At 30.4% G+C, this 24165-nt stretch overlaps 2 protein-coding genes and 1 long non-coding RNA gene across 3 annotated transcripts; all 3 read left to right on the top strand.

Moving 5' to 3' along the window:
• Window positions 1-2064: 2064 nt before the first annotated feature.
• Window positions 2065-6924, top strand: LOC140178901 (uncharacterized). The gene is made up of 2 exons (XR_011871892.1): window positions 2065-3486; window positions 3807-6924. It is a non-coding gene; the product is annotated as an uncharacterized lncRNA (long non-coding RNA).
• Window positions 6925-12252: 5328 nt separating this feature from the next.
• On the top strand, window positions 12253-17801 carry LOC112744252 (zinc finger CCCH domain-containing protein ZFN-like). Its single transcript, XM_025793816.3, has 7 exons — window positions 12253-12775; window positions 14228-14385; window positions 14603-14665; window positions 15482-15601; window positions 15890-16180; window positions 16315-16632; window positions 17170-17801. The coding sequence occupies exons 1-7, from the start codon at window positions 12727-12729 to the stop codon at window positions 17449-17451; spliced, it is 1281 nt and encodes a 426-aa protein (XP_025649601.1). The 5' UTR covers window positions 12253-12726; the 3' UTR covers window positions 17452-17801.
• Window positions 17802-21794: 3993 nt separating this feature from the next.
• On the top strand, window positions 21795-23083 carry LOC112744251 (uncharacterized). The gene is made up of 2 exons (XM_025793815.3): window positions 21795-22066; window positions 22289-23083. The coding sequence occupies exons 1-2, from the start codon at window positions 21992-21994 to the stop codon at window positions 22544-22546; spliced, it is 333 nt and encodes a 110-aa protein (XP_025649600.1). The 5' UTR covers window positions 21795-21991; the 3' UTR covers window positions 22547-23083.
• The last annotated feature ends 1082 nt before the right edge of the window (window positions 23084-24165 follow it).

Raw genomic sequence — 24165 nt, 5'->3', positions numbered from 1 at the left:
CCTATTTATAGTCATCCACCTCCTTAATGGATAGTTATGATTAAATCTAATCAACGGTCTAGATTGAAAATCCAGAACATTCACTACAAATATCTGTTCTACCACATTTTTCTCAATACTTTTAGATTATTTCACACTATTCTTCATACTTCTATATACATCTACACTCTTCTAGAATACTCTATGACTTTTTAGAGTCTTCTAGAATCTTCTAGGGTATTTTGAGACCTTTTAAAGCATTCTAGAACCTTTCGAAATTATCTAAAACATGTTCAAATACTCCAAAAATTATACAAACACGATTAAATCTAACCATCTAAAATTTACCGTGACATATTATAAACATAGTCTAAAGCTTTACCTTCAATTTTTAAGAGACTTGATAAATAAAAAAAAAGTTGTATGTCGTATATATATATACACACGTTTTGACTAAATCTTTGTTTGCAACAGCTATTATATATTTTTAATTTTACAACCAAAATGTGCCACATGTCATTTTTTCATTATAATTGAAATCAAATCTTTTCCTCTAAAATTAAGGAATTTCTCCTCTACTCTTTACTAATTTTACAATCAAAATGTGCCACATGTCACTCCCTCATTATAATTGAAATTAAATCTTTCCCTCCAAAATTAAAGAGAATTCTTTCCTCCTCCATACTAATTTTACAACCAAAATGTGCCACATGCCACTCCCTCATTGCAATAGAAATTAAATATTTCCCTCCAAAATTAAAGAGTTCTCTTCTCCTCCTTCTTCCTTTGTCTATCTCTCTCATTCCTTCAACCACTCTATCTATTTTATATATCATTATCAATATCAATGACTAATTACTAATTTGACAATCAAAATGTGCAACATGACATTCTTTAATTGCATTAAAATTAAAATTAAAATATTAAAATTAAAATATATCTATATTATTTATCATATATTACTATCTAATTTAATAATCAAATGTATCACATGACACTCTCTTATTAAAATTGAGAGAAAATATTTTTCTCCAAAATTAATAAACTCCCTTCCAAAATTCTTCCATCCATCTCTCTCTATTTTTTTTATTTCTCTCTATCATTTTCACTCTATATGTAATTTATATTTTATATTAGTAATTTGACAAATCAAAATATGTCATCTGATATTTTTTATTGCCATTAAAATAAATTTTTTCTTCCAAAATTAACAAACTCTCACTCTTATTCTTCATCTTTTTTTTTCTCTCTCTTTTCTCTCATTTTCTATTTTTTCTACCTTTTCGTTCTACAGAAAATAAAATTAACAAAATAATATAATTCAAATAAAAAATGAGACTTTTTCATATAAAAATAATAACTAAAAATTTTGATATTTGATCTTTTATCTATAAAGACTTTGGTCTAAGAACAAAGTGGATCGTAGTTTTTATCAACTTACGATTTTTTTTTGTAAAAATAATTTAATTTTATAAATCTTTTGTACCATGCATAATCTATATTATTAGAACAAAGTAAATTGTAATTTTAAAAAATTTATATTTCTATAGTATTACTACGAATAAAAATATTAGTTATTTAATAAATTTAAGACCAAATTTAAGTTGTGCATCAAACTCAACTAAGTTTGAGAAGGAATTGTTAAGGGATGCTAGTAAACTATTAACTTATGTGAAAAGAAAATTGAGGTTGTTTACGTCAATTAGAGTTTGTTAGATATTTATCTCTTATATACATGGGTATAAATAGCTAGTTACTCTGTGAGCAATTAACAATGTTAAAATTCTATAATTTTGTTTAATATATGTAATTGAGGTTATATGTTAAATAGTATTTTATTTTATTAATTAGGTATTTCTTAGGTACTCTTGAGGTACTCTGGTGTATATAGATGGTTAAACAGAGTATGTCCATTAGGGTTAGAGTGTCTAATATTTTTGTATATATATGGATAATAGTAATGAGAAAGGTAAAAAAAGCTTTTTATCCCTCAGCTGCCTCTTTCTCTCTTTTCAGAGCCTCCCTCTCATATGGTACTTGCTACACTATTTTACCATTCAACTCTGCAGGTTTGAACAGAGTTTTGTCATGGTGCGGTGAACGTGGAGCCTGCAATAAAGTGTGAATCTTTCACTATATATGAGAATTTGTAGTTAGAGTAGCTCGTAAAAGGTAGATCTGTCCGATTTATTCATCAATGGCAACGAATGAGACAGAGGTGATGAATCCAGATACGCAGAGTTTCACTGCAGCAGATTTTCAAAACTTTGCAAAGATGATGGCTCAGTTTCAAGCTTTCCAAGCCACTTCTAGATCTAACACCAACCTTCTTCAAGATCCTTCAAGTTGTTACTACCTTCACCCAAGTGAGACACCTGGAATTGCTCTCACAACTACTCCACTGACCACATTGAACTACCACACCTGGTCCAGATCTGTGCGGATCTGTTTAAAATCGAAGAATAAAATTAGATTCATTAATGGCACGTTACTCAAACCAGCTCCAACGGATGATTCGTATGATGTTTGGGACCGTTGCAAGACGTTTGTGTTATCATGGCTACATGGATCATTGAGTCCAGAAATTTTGCAGAGTGTACTGTGGTGCGACAATGCACACGAACTATGGAAGGACCTCAAACATCGATTTTATGAGGGCGATCTATTTCGGATTGCTGAGCTTGAGGAAGATCTGTTCAGCACAAAGCAAGGTGAGTTATCCATCACCTCTTACTATACAAAACTGAAAGAGATCTGAGAAAAAATAGACGAATTCAGACCCATACCAACTTGTGCTTGCTTGAGTAATTGTAGCTGTGGATTAGACATAATGAGGCAATATAGGTTGCAGTCTTATATGATTCGTTTTCTTAGAGGTTTAAATGACCAATATGCAAGTGTGCGCTCCCATATTATGTTGCTTAAGCCCCTTCCAGATGTGAATATTGTTTTTTCTCTACTTCTTCAACAAGAGAGACAAATGATGCATCTCATTAAACCAGATTCTAGAATGTTAGTGAATGCTGTTCACACTAAATCTATAGATGAAAGAGAGCCATACCAGATTAGCCAAGGCAGTGTCAAATTTGTCAATACTGGAGGTGAAAAAGGCCAATTCGGGACCAATAATGTCAGAGGAAGAGGAAGAGGGCGTGGTAAAGGTGGCAGAGGTACTATTAGAGGAGCTCCCAAACTTTGCTCTTATTGTGGAAAACAAGGTCACTTGGTGGATACATGTTACCAGAAGCATGGATTTCCACCACATTTGCAACCAAATCACTCTAATGGAGTACCTCTTTCAGCTAATTCAGTGAACTCAGTGGTAGTTGCGAGTGGTAGTTGCGAGTAATGCAGAATGCAACCCCACAGTTATCCAAAATGAAGGCAAGGTCAGTTTGGATGGGATATTCTCGGATAAACAGAAAGAAGCACTTATTGCACTATTCCAGCAACATAAAGAACCTCTTCATGATGAAAATTTGGCAACCATTCATGCTCCTTCATCCGGTATATTTCATCTCATTTCTCTTTCCGGTTTTGAATTGAATTCTCAAGATTGGATTTTAGATACGGGAGCAACTGCTCACATTTGTTTTAGTCTTAAACATTTTTATTCCATTAAACATATTAATTCAGTTAAAATTATCATGCCAAATGGTTCACAAACTGTTACAACCTTATATGGAACAGTTTTCTTCTCAGCTGATTTTTATTTGACTGAGGTTCTATATGTACCAAGTTTTAAACGTAATCTCATTTCTATTTCAAAAGTTACTAATGCCTTATCTTGTTGTTTTATGTTCAATGCTCATAATTGTGAGATTCAGGAGCGGCCTACCTTGAGAATGATTGGAATTGCTGATCAAAAGCGAGGGTTGTATACAATAAATACTCAAGCAAAGATGGCTGTTAACTTTAGCAAATTAGAAGAAAAGATTTTGAATATTATGACAGAAGAACAGGACACTTCACACACTTCACAGAGTGTTCTTTGGCATTATAGGTTAGGCCATATTTCTTTTAATAGATTACAACAATTACGAAAAATGCATTCATTCATCTCATGTCCAAACAATAATGTACCATGTGATCCATGTCATTTTGCAAAATAAAAGAGGCTACTTTTTTCAAATAGTTTGACTAAATCTGAATTTCCTTTTGATTTGATTCATGCTGACATTTGGGGGCCTATTGCCACACCAGCTACTTCCGGCCATCGATATTTTTTAACCATTGTTGAGGATAGGAGTAGGTTTACTTGGATTTTCTTTATGAAAAATAAATTTGAAACTCGCTCTCTTTTAGAGAATTTTGTTGAAATGATTTATACACAAAAGGGAATCATGGTAAAAGCCATTAGAACTGATAATGGCTAGGAATTTTTGATGACTTCTTTCTATCAAAAGAAAGGAATTTTACATCAAAGAAGTTGTGTAGAAACACCACAACAAAATGGAATTGTTGAAAAAAAGCATCAAGATATTCTAAATGTAGCTAGGACTCTCATATTTGCTTCTAATCTTCCAAATTGTTTTTGGCATTATGCAGTGGCTCATGCTATTTACATAATTAATAGAGTACCCCAAGTTACATTTAAACATAGCCCATATCATATTCTTAATGGCAACATTCCAGAATTAACATCTCTAAAGGTTTTTGATTGTTTAGCCTTTGCTTCTACTTTATATGCTCATCGAAAGAAATTGGATCATAGAGCACGAAAATGTGTCTTTCTTGGATATAAATCAGGGACAAAAGGCTATATTTTACTTGATATTAAAACCAAAGAAGTTGTTATTTCTCGAAATGTTGTTTTCTATGAATCCTATTTTCCTTTCAAAGAGATTTTTTCTTCAAATGATCAATCTTTAGGCACTAAAAATTCGTACTCTCAAAATATGTACTCTCAAAATTCTAATGCTTCTCATTTTGAAATGAATTTTCATTCAGATCCTTTTTGCAGTAGTGAAACATCAAATAAATTGCTTAATTTGGACACTCTTTCTAATTTCAAAAATAATTCACTCACAAGATCAAGAGACTTGCATTCTAATGAAGAAATTCTCGTTTCCGAACCTCATGCACCTGCATCTAACTCTCCTAATTCTCACCCACTTAAACTTGCATCTCATGATTTTTCTTCTGGCCAACCTTCCATTTTTGAAGCAAATAATTTGGATCCTGCTGCATCATCAACTAATCCAAACAGCACATCTCATGCTAATGAACTTAGAAGATCATGCAGGCAAAGAAAACAGCCATCCTATTTGCAAGAGTATCATTGCATGCAGGTCAATGTTTCGGCTCAGCAATCTCCAACTTCCTTTGAAGTGAAGTATCCAATCTCTGACTATGTATCTTACAACGCATTGTCAATAAGGCATAAAGCTTTTTCAGCTACTATATCCTCCACCACAGAACCAAGAAGTTATGAAGAGGCCATCCTCTATGATAGCTGGCGTAAGGCAATAAGTGCTGAATTGAATGCTCTTGAGGAGAATAAAACATAGAAACTGACTTCTCTTCCTTTTGGAAAGAAGGCAATTAGTTGCAAATGGATTTTCAAGATCAAGTTCAAACCCAATGGTGAGGTAGAACGCTACAAGGCAAGGCTCGTTGCAAGAGGCTTCACTCAAACGGCAGGTTTTGACTACTTTGATACCTTTAGTCCAGTCATCAAACTCACTACTTTAAGAATGCTTTTGGTTATTGCTGCTACTAAAGGATGCTATGTCAATTCTGCTTTTCTCCATGGAGATTTACCAGAAGAGGTGTATATGAAACCTCCATTAGGATTGGCAGTGCCAGCTGGTTCAGTTTGTAAGTTGGAAAAATCATTATATGGTTTGAAACAGGCTAGTAGACAGTGGCATCAGAAGTTATGTTATGTTCTCATTGAAGATGGATATACTCAATCAAAATCAGACAGTAGTTGTTTGTTCACTAAACTATCTGATTCAGGCTTCACATGTATCCTTGTTTATGTGGATGACCTAGCAGGAGATGATTGGAGAGAAATTGCAAGGATTAACCAGCTCTTGGATAACAAATTTAAAATTAAGGATCTTGGTGATTAAAATTTTTTCTTGGTTTGGAAATTGCCAGAAGTCAACAAGGCATTGCCATGTATCAACACAAATATACACTTGACTTGCTTGATGAGTTTGGGTTGATGAATGCAAAACCAGCCTCCACGCCAATAGATTATACAAGTCATCTATCTAAATCTTCAAGAACTTCTCTTGATGATGTTGCACCTTATAGACGGCTAATTGGACGTTTAATTTACCTCACCAATACACGGCCGGATATATGCTTCGCAGTTGGTAAACTCAGTCAGTTTTTAGATTGTGCCACAACAAAACATTTTCAAGCTGCTCTGCATGTGCTTCGATATCTTAAAGGTGCTCCGGCCAAGAGAGTATTATTTTCCACCTCCAACAATCTCACACTCACTGCCTTCTCTGACTCAGATTGGGGAGCTTGTCCAGACACTAGACTTTCACTATCTGGATTTTGTTTCTTTCTTGAAAAGTCATTGATTTCTTGGCGAAGTAAGAAGCAACACACCGTAGCTCGCTCCTCGGCTGAAGCTGAATATCGAGCCATGGCTCTTGCCACTTGTGAGGGAGTGTGGCTCTCTTACTTGTTGAAAGACTTTAGAATACCTCTCTCTCGTCCTATTGTTATGTACTGTGACAATCAATCCGCTCTCCATATCGCTGCTAATCCAGTCTTTCACGAAAGGACTAAGCATATAGAGATTGATTGTCATACTATTCGTGATAGAGTTCAGGAAGGACTGATTAAGCTTCTTCCAGTTTCTTCAACAAATCAAGTTGCTGATATCCTAACCAAATCACTGTCACCTAAAAGTTTCTTCTCTTGTAATGCCAAACTGGGTCTCATCAATTTTCATGTGCCCCAGCTTGAGGGGGGATGTAATTGAGGTTATATATTAAATAGTATTTTATTTTATTAATTAGGTACTTCTTAGGTACTCTTGAGGTACTGTGGTATATATAGATGGTTAAACAGAGTATGTCCATTAGGGTTAGAGTGTCTAATATTCTTGTATATATATGGATAATAGTAATAAGAAAGGTAAAAAAAAGCTTTTCATCCTCAGCTACCTCTTTCTCTCTTTTTAGAGTCTCCCTCTCATATGGTACTTACTACACTATTTTACCATTCAACTCTACATGAACAGAATTTTGTCAATATCTCTCCTTTCTCTTCCTTCATTTCTTTTTTCATGATAATACTCTGTTTGTTATCTTTTGCGTTTATACAAGTACATTTACACATTTCAACAAATGAAATATGAACATTGTTATATGACGAATAAAATCTTACAAAATATCTATGAACATAGAAGATGCGAAAAATATGATAAATATAACTAGCTACAATATAGTTATGGGGTATAGTAATATTACATTTTAGAGTAAAGTTATAATTTAGTCTATGAAAATTTTAATTTTAGATTAATTAATTTTTAAAGATAAAAAAACTATCAATTAGGTTCTCTATAATAATAAATAAGAAAAAATGTTATGTCATTTCGTTTATAGTGCGAAACGAAATGAAATTATTTATGTGTTCCATTATCTATAGTGACGTATTTTATTATTGTTGCATGAACATATGAACAATATCATTTTAGACACTAAAATATTAGTTATTTTCTTATTTTTTTTTATAACATCACTAATTATTCTCTATTCACCACAAACCCTAATAACGTAGGTAAAGTTTCATTCTAAAAGTTATCTCTTTCGTAATTTTTTATAAATAGACACGTCATTATAATTAACGATATATAAAAATATTACAGTTAAGTTTTACATCATAAATTAATATAAGAATATAATATGTCCACCATTTACTATTATAAATAATCTAACTAATATTTTATATTTTTAAAAGATTAATTTATCCAAAATCAAATTTATAGAAACTCGATGGTCATTTACTCAATGTATTATTGCTTCTCTCATGTTGTATCAAAGGAGAATGAATGATAATATGATAATTCGGTCATTGAAAATTATAGAACATAAGATTTAGGGGCTTCAAGATTCAGGGAGTACTGTAGTAATATGGAGAATGAGGGTGTATTATGTAATAATTTAGACTCTTCACTGCTAGGTATTAGAAGTTAATGTCATAGTGTGACACTGTGACACTGTGACATGTGTATTGGTATTGGTAACATAATTAAGTACATAACCTAGTGAAAAACTGGCAAGAAATAAAGTCAAAACAACATAATGATAAAATTAATTTTGACTCAAACCAAAATGACAAACTAAATCTAAAACCATTTATTTTTACAACGTCAAATTCAAGGTATGATGTTTGTTTCTTCGCTCTATCATGCATCAATCAAGTAAAATTGAACTAAATTTCAATATTTTTTATAGAAGAGTAAGTATTCGTTACTATTTACTAGTATCTTGAAGATATTGTTTAATTGATTTAACGAAAATTTAACTAGCCACATATATGAATTGATTAACCCTATTTACAGAAAAATTAAAGTTAATTAGGGAGTCACATTCTTTTTTATATTCCTACTAATACATACTTATTACTTATTAGTCGTTGTTTATTATATTTAATTGATAGAATCTCACTAATACGAGAGATAATTTACTAAAACAATTTTATTATTTCAAAAACTTTACAAATTAAAAGACTATATAGATAATTATATCAAAACTAAATTTAGGAATGAAGTTAGATGAAATATTAGAGGAGAATCAAAAATATTTTTATAATAAAATAAAATTTTAAAAAAATTAAACTAAAATTTATATATAATTTATATGTAAAAAAATTAAAATTTAGGGGGTTATTACCCCGTTCCCCATTATGAGGCTTGTCTCAAACTAAATTTATTTTTTATTCACTTATTTTAAAACAAATATGAAACTATTCATACAACCATCTTAAATCTTTAATGTTAGTTTGGATTAGTTTTTTTATGTGAATTTTTTTTAAATAAAATATTTTATTTAATTTTAAATCTATTTGAATAATTTTTCAATAAAAGTACTTTTATTAAAAAAATAAATTATTTATTTTTAATTTTCTAAAAATCAACGGTACTTTATTTTAAAAAATAATAAAAACAAAATACGTTTTTAATATTTAATTTTTTTAGAAAATCTTTTTAAATATAAAATAAATTTTATCTATTAATAAAAGATATATAAAAAAATATTTTTTTTCAAAAATCAAGACCCTTAAGTTTAAACAAGAGACAATTTTATTTTTTAAAATACTTTAATTTTAAGATTTTGTATATTGGTGTCAACTTCAAACTCAAACAGCATGCCGTCTTCCACGAACTTTTTTGTTCTTTTCCTTTCCTTTCTAAACCAATGGTTCCAAAATTGATTATCCACTCCTTTTGCTTCTATTTTTTTTCCCTTATATTTTTTCTCTTATTTTTCTTGGTGCACCAATGACCATTCACCATATTATTATTATTATCATCATTTATCAATGCCAACCCAAACTCAACCCAATGCTTTCTTTCTATTGAAAAAACGAAGTTTGAAAAAGATATTCAACTTTTCCAACATTGGTAAGCACATAATATGATAAAGAAAAATATTGGAAATTCTACCCTTTTTATTTTTAAATAAAAATGTTCATTTTTTAATTTTTTATATTTTCAAAAAATAACATATATATTTGAATTTCTAGTTTAAGTATCAACAATAAATTAATTAGAAAAACAGAATTAAAGTTTTTAATTAATCATCACTCAGAAAAAAAATAATAAATAAATACGAAAATAGAAGTATATAATGGTGTTGGATGTTGCCGTAATACCTAAAATGAAAATACAGTGAAACAAAAAAGTAGAAAAAAAAATTGATTTGATTAGTTAAGTCAATAATAATTTGGTAGCTTTAAGTCAATAATTATTTAGTAGCTTTACTTTATGTTTCAACCATATAAAAAATAACAAATAGGTATTTGATCTTTTGATTTGTAGATATTTAAATTCTCAAAAATTTAAAAATATATTTAAGTCTTGACCTTCTCAAAATTTGAACATATTGATCCATTATGTTCGCTTGAATTTGTCAAATCCAACAACAAAAAATTAAAGGTGATTTTTGTTATACTGACTTGGTTGATACAGATACACACATGAGAATTTTTAAAATAAAATAAATTAGACTCGAAAATTAATGTGTCCAAATTTTAAAAAGATAAAAAATTTAACTATATTTTTAAATTCTCCAAAACTTAATATTCGCAGATAAAAAAATTAGAGATCAATTTATCATTGTCTCAAAAAAAAAATTAATAGACAGAATGAAACATAATTATCCTCTTAATAGGTTTTTTTTTCTTCTAGAAAGTAGAAACTATCTAATTATGCTGATATAATCTAGTAATGTTTGTTATTATTCATAAACAAAGCCTTAAACTCTAGTGTACTAAGGTTTTAATAATAAATCGAATTTAAGAATAAAAAATTAAAGTCGTCTAACTAATAATTCAATCCAAAACATAAAATCGAGTTAAATTATAATTTATAAGTGAATTAAAATAATATTAATATAAAATTTAAGAGATAATATTTAATTTGATCTTGAAGTTATATTTGAGTTTTAATTTAGTCTTTAAAATTTTAATTGTTTTAATTTAATTTTTAAATATTTTAATTGACTATATGATGAAAATTATTGTAAAAACTAGCGTGATTAAAATTTAAAAAATTTAAAAATTAAATTAAAATAATTAAAATTTTAAAGACTAAATTAAAACTAAAATATAACTGCAGAGATAAAATTGATTATTTTCTCAAAATCCAACTCACTTTGGTTAAAGTGCATTTCTGAATTCTCATAGTTGAAGGGATTGAGAAACAGCAAATCACGTGTGAGAGGAAAAAGTATATTTCAATATATTTCATATTATTTTATTTAATTTAAATGTTGTTATTGGTTCACGTAAAGTAGAGAAGTGCATAAGTCAAATTTTGTGGATTATTATTTTAAACCAAAAGTCCAATACCAAAAATAAAATAAAATAAAATAAATAAAAAAGAAAATGGAGAAACGTACGTGTCCAAAAAAGTAGATGAGGTTTTTGGGGGAGATGAATGAATGTGTGAATGTCCAAAACGCGCCTCAAAAAACAAACAAAACACATAAAAACACAAACTATAAATAAATAAATATATAAGATGATATTTGATTATTTGTAATTCTTATTTTTATTTTGCTTATTTTATCCTCTTCATCTTTACATTTAAATTGGCGTCTCAAATACCTCTAATTTGGGTGATGATTAAAATTAGCCATAAAATAAAAAATGATTACCATTAATGATAACGGTTTCATATATATTCCATAAAGAGTTAAAGACCAAGATTCAAGTTTTTCTTTGTTGCTGTCATTTTTTTGAAAATAAACAAGTGATAAATACTTCTAAAATTGTATTTGATTTCTCTACAAATTTGTATTAAATTTTGTTACAGGGTGGATTTTTTAAAAATAGAATATATACACAAAATTTTATCCTTATTTTTGTGCGACACAAATTTAGTTCACTTCTTATTTATTATTTTAGCAATCAAATATCTTTTTATTAGCCTCATTTTTAAATATTATTTACTAAACAAAAAATACTGTATTTTTTGTTAATTAAATTATTTTAAATTTTTTATTTATTATACTTTATATCAATGATTTTAGAAGTAAAATTTAAGATTTAAGTTGTTTTATTTTTTATTTTTTATTTTTATTTTTTACATTTAATAACAAGTTAATTTTCAAAAGTCTTACTCTCCTTATTTTTTCGCACCACATTAACATATGCTCTTTTATTATTATTATTAAATAATAACTAAAATAATTCTAAATAGCAAATAGTAGTTAAACCTTGAAGTATGACTCAAAGTTGATTGTCAAATATATCCATCTAATTTTTTTTTTTTTAAAGAAGCTCACATAAACTCTATTTAATAAAAGTTCAATAATAAAAAAAATTAATTTTGATGTATATAAAGAATTTTATATAATTATTTAATTAAATTTATATTTTTCAGATAATATTATAAGTAATAAATTTAAAAATCAATTACTTTAACTGATTTAATAATACTATAAGATTGAATGACTAAAAAGACAAATTTCTCTTTAAAAGACTTTCAGTGAATGAAAATTGCAAAAAAAAAAAAAAAAAAAGAAACGAAAGTAAATAATAATAATAATAATAATAATAATAATAATAATAATATAGTATTTGGTAACAGTAATAGATGACTGGTCTGGTTGGTTGCTTGGTTTTTATTCCTTATTCTCGTTTGTGGAGTGGAGAACACAACGCCACCTCTCTTTCCTTCTCTTCTCTCTCTCTCTCTCTCTCTCTCTCTCTCTCTCTCTCTCTCTCTCTTGTTTTTATTATTATTTTTATTTATGATAATTAAATTTTATCATTTATTGTTGGTGTTATTATTGTTGTTGTTGATGTAGTTAATGTTGTTGTTGTTGTTGGGGTTGGAAGAAACTTGATCTCATAACAGAAAGAAAGACACACAGAAAAAGAGTGAGTGTGTTTTAGTGATACTGATGAATGAGTGTTGTGTGCAAATGGGGTTCTATATTCTCATACCTTCTTCATAATCATGTATAAATACTCCAACCACACACATAATATTAATAATAATAATTATAATATTAATCATACTCATAATCATAATCTTCATCTTCATATATGGAATTCGATGCTGCAATTCCCATGTCCCGTGAAGGCATCCCTCAAGGTTTGTTTCTTCCTTCTATTTTCATTCTTATCATTCTTCATAACTCATAATCTCAATTCTATTCTATTCTCTTCAATTCAATTATATTTTATTCATTTTTTTCCTTTATATTAATTTCTGATCATGTTGTGTTTTTGATTCAATCAATTAATTAATTGATAATTTTTTTTATGATCATAATTCATCATCATCACATACCTTTTTTTGTTTCATATTTCATTGGTTTTTTTTGGGGGGTGTAAAAAATCAGTGGGATTTGTCAAATGCTATTATCTGAGATCTGAGATAACCTTAGCTAACAACCTTAGCCCCTTGTTTTTTGGTCTCTGGTATTCCACATAAAAGTTCAACAACTATCTTATTTTTTACTAATATTTTGTTATTTTTTAGTTTTTTTTTTTTTCAATGCTTCCTTATTAGTTATTAGTCACTTTGGGAATGTTCATAGTCATCCTTATAGCCATGCCATTTGTTTCTGATGTTGAATTTTGACTGGTAAAACCCACAATCAATGATATGGCATGTTTTCCAAGCTCTGAATTGCTTTACAAAACCTCTTTACTTTATTTAATTTTTAATTTTAATTAATATAACTAAAGTTTTATTTATATGTCTCTCTCTTTTTTTTTTTTTTTTGGGGTACTTTTAGGTTTTAATACTTTGAAGTAGCTGTAGTTTCATGATAACCTGTTATGATACTTCATTAATCAAGGTAGCAATATATGGAAACTTTTTAAACTGCTTCATTTATCAAGGTGCAATTTATGGAAGATTTTTAAACATATTTAGCTATGAACATTTATTGAGCCTTTGTCTTCACCAGTTTTTTCCCCCAAGAACCTACAGTAATAGGGCATGGCAGCTTTTGAAAAGTCATGGGCTCATAGCTTTCCCAAACTGGTTTTTAGTGTGGTTTTTGCACAGAGATATCAATTTGGAGAAGAAAATGTACTTGAAAGTTTTTATTTCATCCAAGTAACTTCTTTTTTTTTTTCTCACAGGATGGGGCCCTTTATGCCACTGCCATGGTAAGAAGGGGCCCCCATAAGTTTTTTTTTTTTTAATTTTTTTCTTTATTGTATCATTATTGTCTAGCATGCATGACTTGGAGTTCTTCTAGTTTTTGAGTAAAGATTCTTTTTGGTCGTCGACTTTGTGAGTATGATTCATTTTAGTCTTCGACAGATCGAAATGACTAAAATGAATGATGCTCACAAAATCGAGGACCAAAGCGAAGATTTAATCTTTATTCTTCCATTTCTTATGCATTTTCATGAGCCAAATTTATATTGCATTTGATTTATTGATTTACAATAACAGAAGAGTATGAGAATGAGACTAAGTTTGAACTCTGATTGTGGTTATCGTTATTCTTTCACTCTTCGATGGGTTTAGTTTGATTATTTTATTTTATTTTTGAGAAGCTGACCTGTTCATATGACATTATCTCAGATGCAATGTGGCAAATGAACTTGAGGTCGAGTGAAACGATGGAACCTGGACCTTATCCTGAGCATCCAGGAGAACCAGATTGTTCATATTACATCAGAACAGGACTCTGTAGATTCGGAGCAACATGTCGATTTAACCATCCTCCTAACAGGAAACTGGTAGAAACTCATATTGTGATTTTAAGTTGATAACATAAGTGTTATGAAGATTGTTGACACATGATTATTTGGTTTTTGTATTCATTCATTCCATAGGAAAAAGAATAGTTTGTAGCTGTTATAAAATGTTGAAACTTGAATGAAATTATCTTTTCTGTACTTTTGTGATCATTGTCTTGATCACTTATCTGATTAGTTTTTCTTCAAATACCATTAGGCTATTGCCGCTGCACGGATGAAAGGAGAGTTCCCAGAAAGGATAGGGCAGCCAGAATGTCAGGCATGTACTTGTTTCTCAATGAGTGCATAAGGTGCATATTGCTTGTTATAATGTGCATGCTTTTTAAGGTGGAACTTTATAATAATTTTGGAAACTATAGCAATCTGCATGGGCTAAAACAATTTACAGATGACTTTTACTTTAGTCCGCATGACAAGTGTCTACAATATCTTTTAACTTTGGAATTTCAAACAGTTTGGTGAATGGAACTAGGGCAAAGGAGATCATAATGTTAATGGGAGTTGCATGTACATCTATTTTCTGTACTATTGTTTCTAGAATGGTTCATATGCAGTTATCTGAAAAGTGGCATAATTCGGGTAGGAAGTTAACAGCATTTCAATTTGCTTGTGTATGCAGTACTCTATCAAAAATTTTGAGGCAACTGATTTACATTTATATTGTATTAGTTTAATTTGAGTTTTCATTGGACTAAAATCTAGTTTAAAATAATTTCTAGTTCAGATGTGCCCCCCCTCCCTCTCTTTTCGCGCATGCGGGTGTTGGGGTGGGGTCCGGGGGGGGGGGGGGGGGGAGATGTTCACTTCTTCGCTTCGTCTGTCTTAAGAACTAACTATTCTTTATATTTACACAATACAAAACTTTATTTAACAACACTTGAGTTAATCATTGATGTCTACGTGAAGTATAGGCAGCCTATAAATTGTTGTTTTTGTTTGATTTTCTTATTTGATGTTAACGCCAACCTTATTCTGCTAAGCACTAATTTTTGGCCTTGACATAGTATGTGTGTGAACCTTCATATTGTAAACAACCACCATCTTACAAAATACTGATCCGAGTTGTGTTTTCCAGTATTATCTGAAGACAGGAACTTGCAAATTCGGAGCCACATGCAAGTTTCATCATCCTAGAGACAAGGCCGGGATTGCTGGAAGAGTTGCTTTAAATATTTTAGGCTATCCACTCCGCCCGGTTAGTTGTTCAGATTTGTGTACATTTGTATGAGTTGTATCTAAGGCTAAGATAGTAATGTTCATTAATTTGCTGCAGCCCATTTTTGTTTTTATCACTCATTTATTTTTACACCAATAACTTGCTTGATACACTTTTAGACTGAAGATCTAATTTGGTTTTTCGGATAATAGTTATGTATTCCTTGTGTACTTCTATTCAATATGAGTATTACGAACCCTTACGAAATTGTTGATATTATGATTTAGTCGTGTAAGTACATTGTACTTATATTTGTTGTTGATGCAGAATGAGGCAGAATGTGCTTACTATTTAAGAACCGGACAGTGCAAATTTGGGAACACTTGCAAATTCCATCATCCTCAACCAAGTAATATGGTGCTTTCAATGCGCAGTTCTCCTGTTTATCCCACCGTTCATTCTCCAACAACGCCAGGTCAGCAGTCATATGCAGCAGGAATTACAAATTGGTCGAGTTCATCCTACATTGCTAGTCCACGCTGGCAAGGTCCGTCGAGTTATGCATCTTTGATTCTACCTCAGGGAGTGGTTTCGGTACCTGGCTGGGGTGCATACAATGTAAGATCATTCTTTCTATGATGTAACGCTTTTGTGCTTTGTTTCTATCATTATTTGTGCATTGCTATTTGAGTCTAGATTTGAGAACTCGACATTGTTGAGACGAATCCTAATGGAACATGCACCTTTTCCAGGGTCAAATGGGATCAGACAGTACACAACAATCAGTTGGAAATGGTCAAACATATGCATCCTCTCGTCAAGGCGAATCGGCAAATGCAGGATCCCAAGGAGCATATTCTCAATACCGTTCTGGATCAGTTCCCGTAGGTTTCTATGCATTGCAGAGGGAGAACATATTTCCTGAAAGACCTGGCCAGCCTGAATGCCAATTCTACATGAAGACTGGAGATTGTAAGTTCGGTGCAGTCTGCCGTTTCCATCATCCGCGCGAGAGGCTGATTCCTGCTCCTGATTGTCTTTTGAGTCCAATTGGCCTTCCTTTACGTCCGGTAAGTGGAACTCTAGCTATTGAATACTTAATACATGCCAAGTCATTGTTTCATTAAGTTAGTTGTCGGAAGTTATCGACACAAAATAACAAGATACCATCACGAGAAGGATGAGTTACTAGTAACCATAAAATGACTAAATGTTAGGGTGTATGGCGTCCTAGTTTTGTGCGTAACATCATATAAATCGTATAAATCACAATACATGGCAAATCCTTTTGTTGATTATTCATGAGCATTAATTAGGTGATGCATGAATACTTGAATTTGGGCAAAGAAGAATTGCAGTTTTAAGTATAACCATAATCTGAAGCTAACTTAATGGTTTGAACCATACATAGAACTGAAGGTAGAAGACATGATCAAGGCCAATCAGACTGAATTGTTTGAATTATGCGTTTTCCTTGCTGTGTTATCAAATTATGCTTCTTGATTTAGCATATTATTTCCAAAATTTGTCTCTATGATCTTCACATTTATAATCTTTTGATTGATTTTTTGTGCAAGCTGATAGAGCTAGTGTCTTATTTCCTACAGGGAGAGCCATTGTGTGTCTTTTACTCGCGATATGGTATATGCAAATTCGGCCCGAGTTGCAAGTTCGACCACCCCATGGGAATCTTTGCCTATAATATGTCTACATCACCCTCAGCTGATGCTTCAGGACGACGAATGTTGGGTTCTTCATCAGGAACCGCCGCATTAAATTTATCACCAGAAGGACTTGTTGAGTCAGGCTCTGCGAAGCCAAGGAGGCTTTCGTTGTCGGAGACTAGACAACTTCCTTCCAGTGATGATAACATTGATGATGAGGGATAATGATGTCTCTTGGAAATGCATCATCTGCCTTTTACGATTTTTTTCAGGGGAGAAAAGGGTAATCTGTAAATCGATTTTCCCGTTGCTGGAGATGTACAGAGTTCATGTTAAGCTGATTCTGCCAACCTGCTATTGACCGCGGTTACTGGATTCAGTTTTTCTGGAATTTCATGCTGCCAGATTGTATAAATTTCACAAAATACTTGTCACATTTGGTTCAAAACCTGATGTGAACATTTCTTCTGTCCTTAAAACTGGTTTATCTATTTAACATTTTGCCAATATGTAAAAAATGTTTCTGGAAATCTATAATAATCAGGAATTTGGCTCCTGGCTGAATCTTTGTTTCATGCAGGTCTGAAATTCATTTCAAAGGCTTTTACTTTCTCCGAAAAAAAAAAAGTTCGGTTTATACCGAACTACTTTGTGTGTATAGAAAATCATTTTCGCTGGCAGCCAATAGTAGGATATTCAATATCCTTTTATGATTCATATTTTTTGTACATTCCTAGCCAAGTTTAACAGAACTCCAAGCAAGTTGAAAGTTGAAAAAAGCTGCTGTTTCAGAACTTAACCTGTAAGCAATATTTTCCTAGCATATATGTGTGTATGTAAATGTGTATTTCGTTTGCATGAATTGATTGCTCTTAACATGGTTCATTTTGCAGAAGCTGAAGGATAAAGAATCTAAACTCTGAATTTCAGAGGCAGAAGAAACAGAACATGTGACTGTTGTTTTGGCCGAAGGTGCTCGCTCTTCTGATTCCGAATGGTTAAAGGTGGGTATCTTGGCATTTTCTGGCTTAGAATTCGGTTTACAATTCACATGCAACTAAATCATAGATTCATAGTTGGGAATTTGAATCTCTTTTCATGGAGGCTTTGTAAAGCAGCAGCAATTTCTGTGGCTAAAGATGCATGTTCTTTGATATTTTTCGCCACCAAGTCTGATGCTTGTTATGAATAAGTTCATGCAGGTACATGGCCAATTCTTTCTTTTTCTGATTCTTAGAGAATTTTGTGATGAAAATTGTCATGTCACAATTTGTGTTAATCTTTCTTCTTCTTGGGAGTCTTGGAACAACGATTGAGTTATCACCATATAACCTCAAGATAACAGTTTTTTAAGTCTTGGAAACCGTCACTGATGTAATTATTAGGTTAGACTGCGTATATTATATCCTTTGGGTGCGGCTCTTCCCTGAACCCTGGGTTAACACAGGATACTTGTTCACCGGGCTGGCTTTTTTTTTTCTTCTTCCTTAAGATATTGGAGACAAACTTAAAAAATTGTCTCTATCTTAGACTAATTTTAAGATAATTTTTGTGGTTTCAAAACAGTGACATAAGATAAGAGACATGTCCGTTTCTAAGCCAATTTTTGTAGATGTTGACAACTGTGTCCTAAATAGGTATTCTTCAAATAATGAGAACATATTTGAAAAGAACAATTTATTGAATTTGTTTCCATAATTTGAAACTTCATACTATTTCATGTGAATAGAGGAAAAGACTCAGAGAGTGTTTCCTTGGTTTAATTAATATATTGGCTTATGAATCATGTAGATTCTGAACCACTCAATAGGTCCCCTTTTTTTAGTTTATTTTTTATTTTAATTAAAATGGGAAAAAAAGGTTCAGATTGCATTTTTTCCTTTTGTGAGAAAATATTCTGTATGGAGAATATATTTTGAAAGAATTGGATAATAAGCACCAAAATAGATGCTAGATGCTGAATATATATATATATATTGTAAAATGTAAAGTAGAGGATGATTAAATTTGAACGGTTGTTTTCTTTCTTTCCCATTGCTATTTCATTGTTTTTATCTATTTTTATCTTTATCTTTATTTATTTATTTTTTGTGGATTCACAAGCTTTTGTCTCTAGTTCAGTGCATGTATAAATTTAGAACTGAGATTCTCAGGGAATATCTGTTTTAATCTTCGCTAAAAAAAAAAGAAAAAAGAATTGGTTAGAAAAAGGAATGATTATCCATCATCATAATGTGTATACTAAGCTAATTATGAAGGATACAAAAGTCATAGGGGCATTTCGGAAAGCCAGCATTTTTAAAAAAATACATAAAAGGTTAAAAAATTATTGCTCGTTATAAAGATTAGTTTGCCTATTTGCTTATTTATTATTTATTCATAGATATGATTTGAAATTGACTGTATTTTTTTAATCATTAATAAGTCATCTGCAACTACTTTTGTAAATAGATGGATCTTTTTGAATTACTAAATTCTGTAAATTTTTTCCCCCATGATTTTGACGATTTTTTTTATATATATTGAATTATGAGCGATGAATTCTTTAAAGATGATTTAAACTATAGGAAGAGTTTTAAGTGTATTGGGAATATTGGTGTTCTAGTTGTTTTAACCGTTGATTTGGTACACTTGAAATTTTTCCTAACTATATGTTATACATTATTGAGCGTTTTAACAAAATGTTAGTGATGTTTTATCTTTTCGTAATTAAAATAATATTTTTTTTTTATAAAATGTCAATGATATTTTGTATTATTATCATAGTAGAGTAAAATATCAAAATGGTCAAATATTTTCGTATTTTATATTGAAATTATCCATATATAAAAATTTTAAGTCGATTTTGACACCCTTAAAGAACTTTGAGAAGCAAAAAAAAAAAAAAAAAGTAATGGAGATAAATGGCGGATGTATTTTAAAAAAAAAACAAAGGATATATTTCATAGAAACACCAACAAAGGCGTGCTCGTATTTTATATTGAAATTATCTACCTTGCATGTCACGTTTTTAATCCTTTGAGTATTAAATATGAAATTCAAGGCTCTACGTGAATAAGGCCAAGAGAAAATTATGAACTGTCCGTGAAATGAGTAAATTAAAGGAGTGAAGGTCTAATTTTTTTTTCCATATAAACTAAAATATCTTGTTTTTAAATGAGAAAATTATTCTCTTTGATAAATTAATATCTTTGTTAAATATCTTCTTGAGATTTTTTTTCAAAAAAAAAAAAAAGATTGTATTTATAATATATATAATGAAGATATGAAAAGAGTTTTTTTTTTTTGGTGACTAGATATGAAAAGAGTTGGTGTCTAGTTTCTTTTTTCAAATACTATTTTATATATAACTTATTAAAAAATACTTTATGTTTATTGTTATACATATTTAATAAAAAAATAAACTAATATTAGTGTATACACTAATATCTATATACAACATTTTATTTTCAAGAACAAGTAGTGTTATTTGAGCTTAGTGGTCTATTACCAAATGTTTAATTTTTTGTATAATATTCAAAATTTTAATACTTATTATATTTTTTATATCAAATGTAGTAAAATGAAAAGAGATGAGAGTCAAACACATAATTCCAAATTCGATTGATACATTGAAAATTTAGGTTCGTACCTAGTATAAAAAAAAAATTGTAATAGGATAATTTATGAATTTCAATACCAAATTGCGGTTGCTCTAAACAAAGTAATGAGATCCAGTCCACACTCAACATTAGAGACTTTTTTTTTTATACACTTAATTTTCTGCCTTTAAGACATACAAAAATATGGTTCGGAATTTTAGTGCCGGACTAAGAACAATAAAATAAAAAAATACTATTTTATAAAATTATTTGTATGCATCTAATGTTATTAAAAATTTAATTTTTACATAAAATATTTTTTTATATTTTTAACAACTGCTTTAACAAAACTCTTTCAAGTAAAAAATTAAAAAAATAACAAATAAATTTTTGACTTTTTAACTCAAAAATAAAATAAAATTTTGACTTTCTAAAGATCTATTTATTTTTATATATTTTATTTTTATATATTTTAAACGAAAAAACTTAGATATTTTACATTTTAAAATATAAAAAATATTTTTATATTTTTAATTAATTAAAAATTAATCTCTTTGAATTACAAAATTAGAGATTTAATTTTCTTTTTTTTTAAATAAAATAAAATAAAAAGGCTAAGCATAAAGCCATAAACTGCATAATGCCCTTGATTCCTTTTACACCTATGAGTGAGTGAGATGAAAAGAGAGAAGAGTTTGATGTGTTCCTCAAACTCAAACTAAAAAAAAAAAAAAATCTCATTTTATGTTCTCACTTCTCTCAGTAACTGAACTGTGCTCTTCTCTTAATTGAAGGGAACACACAGTGCCTCATATTTCAAAGTGAAAAACCCTTGTTCTTGTTGTTGTCCTTATCATTGTCCCTGTCTCTGTCTCTGTCCCCATCTCTTCTTCTGGTTCTCTCTTCCAACTCATTATAGTTCCATTTTGCCTACTCTTTCTATTTTGTAGTACTTCCTCTTCTACTATCTTCAACCTTGCAAAAAAGCTAGCTATTTTAGTTCAGTTTAGTTCAAAAGCTCAAACATTTCTACATAAATAGGAACCAAAAATTACACATTTATGATATATTACAACAATTTCAAGTTTTTGCAGACAGGACAAGGTTTAAAGCCCCTTCTGTAACACAAACCTAAGACAAATAGATTCAGAAGAAGCATTTTTCAAGTGACCAACCAACCAAGCATGATTCCTTCTCATGGCCTCATCATCTCTCTCATTTTTGTTTCCATCATGGCTAATGAAGCAACCTTAATCCATGTGAGTTTTCCTTACTCTCTCTCTCTCTCTCCATAAACATCCAATTTTGCTTCTTTTTTTTACCCCTTTGTTTTTTGTAACTGTGTTTATGGATCTAGATGCATTTTTCTTTTGTTCCTAGTGAAAATTCTCATCTGGGTAGTACTGAATTCTGAAAAAGTTTGGTTTTTTTACCATGTGGGTTTTGCTAAATTTTGAAAAAGTTTGGTTTTTTATGATTAGGAGGCAAATGGGTCATATCCCATGGTACCTTTGATGGAAGAAGGGAAGAAGAGTGGGTTGATGATGATGATGAATGAGAGCAGAAGGAAGCTTGGAAGCTTCCAGATATGTGCTCTCTGCACCTGCTGTGGTGGTCCAAGAGGAGTGTGCTTGCCCTCTCCTTGTTGCTATGCCATCAATTGCAACATTCCAAACAAGCCCTATGGATTCTGTTCATTCACTCCCAGGACCTGTAATTGCTTTGGATGCCATCTTTAAAATTCCATCCCCCCTTTATCATTATAATTCTTATTTATAATAATTTGAAAATTGTGAAGGGTTTGTCTCTTTAATTAATTCTGTTTCAACTGTGAATGGGAAGAGAAGTGGAGAATATCTGTCCTTGATTTGTTTTTTTAATCAATTAATTATCATTAGTATTATGAATATTTTTTTTTCTTAAGCTGTTACTGGGATTTTTTAGGGGGAGGGGGTCATGGAAACAGCACATTGTCTTATTGTCAGAATTTAGCATTATTTATATGATTATATATTATATTGAAGTACATAGTGAATCAGGAAGGATTGCCCTTCAAGTGGAGATATTGGGGTTGATGATAAGTTTTAACTTTATGAATGAATATAGTAATGCAATTGCTCAGTGGGCATGTCTTTTGGCTAAGACTTGCAAGTTGAGAAGAAGAAGGAACTTTGGGGTTTCTTGCTTTATAAATTATTTCATTTGTTTATGCTAGTAGGCTGCAAAATTGTAAGGATTTGTTTATTCAATGTTATTATATGTGAGATTTATGTCTAGTAATGTTTTGCTGCTTCAATTTCACTCTCTCTTGATTGTACTTTGTAGCATATAATATTATTGTGACATACTAAATAAATGTCTTATCTTGATAACTATGAGTGTATACATTGCTTGTTTTCAAATCAAGTGCAACAAAAGGAAAGTTGTAACCAACATTGTAATAACCAAAGTGAATTAGTAGAAGAGGGAACCCTATTGATGATTTGAGTGGTCCCAAAGAAATTGATATATAAGGGGTAGTCCCTTAGATGGGAGGGCATATGGTTAGCTATTTTTTGCTCTTATCTTAGATAGGGTAGAGGAGAGGGACTAAAGAGTGCTATAATTTTGGCTGAAAAAGCCCTTCTTGGTTGATGTGTGTTTAATTGGTGATGGTTGAAGATATAGATGCCAAATGATTTAAATGCATATTGGTGTATCCAACTGTATATAAGTATTAAGCTAGGTGGGTGGTTGGGGTTGGACTAGGGGCAATTAAACCCCCTTAGCCTTTAGCTACAAAAGCTTCCTGCATTTTATCAACTTGTTGCTTTAATCAACTTTTTCTTTTTATATATATGGAAGCATTTCAAGTATTATATGAATACTGGTGTTTCAGTGATTTTAGTCCTTGATTTCAGTTATAAAGATAGTGAAATTTACATACAATGGAAGTTCAAATTTAACAGTGATGAACTCTTAATTTTATCACTTTACTAATATTCTCACTAGAGGATCTAAATTCTTTTGGAATACTTAAACCAAGTATTTATTAGTAATAGTGAAGTTTGAGGATGAGGCTAATGGCTGCTATTATGTTAGTGAAGGATTTGGTTTTGCATATGAATGTGGTGTCTTGAGAATAGTGTTTTGGGAATCTTTCTGACCTCATTTTGCAACATCCCATGTGCTGTTCAAATCATAATTTAAGTGATTAAATTATGATGGGTTTTTGCCTTAATTTTCTGTGCTCATTATTTGGTTAGTTCATGTGTAATTGTGTTGTTCTCTAGCAAATACAAGTTAAACTATTTTACTTCACCATATTGGTATTTTCTATTTTGTTTCAACAAAAAAAAAAAAAAAAAAATTAATTGAT

This window comes from Arachis hypogaea, chromosome 14 (assembly GCF_003086295.3).
Source record: "Arachis hypogaea cultivar Tifrunner chromosome 14, arahy.Tifrunner.gnm2.J5K5, whole genome shotgun sequence".
Classification (NCBI taxonomy): Eukaryota; Viridiplantae; Streptophyta; class Magnoliopsida; order Fabales; family Fabaceae; genus Arachis; species Arachis hypogaea.
The sequence above is the reverse complement of the archived record's forward strand: the minus strand, read 5'-3'. Positions and strand labels throughout refer to the sequence as shown.

Bases quoted from the DNA above. Each gene is read 5' to 3' on its own strand.
- LOC112744252 (XM_025793816.3), top strand. From the start codon at position 12,727: ATGGAATTCGATGCTGCAATTCCCATGTCCCGTGAAGGCATCCCTCAA. The intron at 12,776-14,227 runs GTTTGTTTCTTC...ACATTATCTCAG, and splicing joins CCGTGAAGGCATCCCTCAAG to ATGCAATGTGGCAAATGAAC. The intron at 14,666-15,481 runs GCATGTACTTGT...TGTGTTTTCCAG, and splicing joins TAGGGCAGCCAGAATGTCAG to TATTATCTGAAGACAGGAAC.
- LOC112744251 (XM_025793815.3), top strand. From the start codon at position 21,992: ATGATTCCTTCTCATGGCCTCATCATCTCTCTCATTTTTGTTTCCATC. The intron at 22,067-22,288 runs GTGAGTTTTCCT...TTTTATGATTAG, and splicing joins ATGAAGCAACCTTAATCCAT to GAGGCAAATGGGTCATATCC.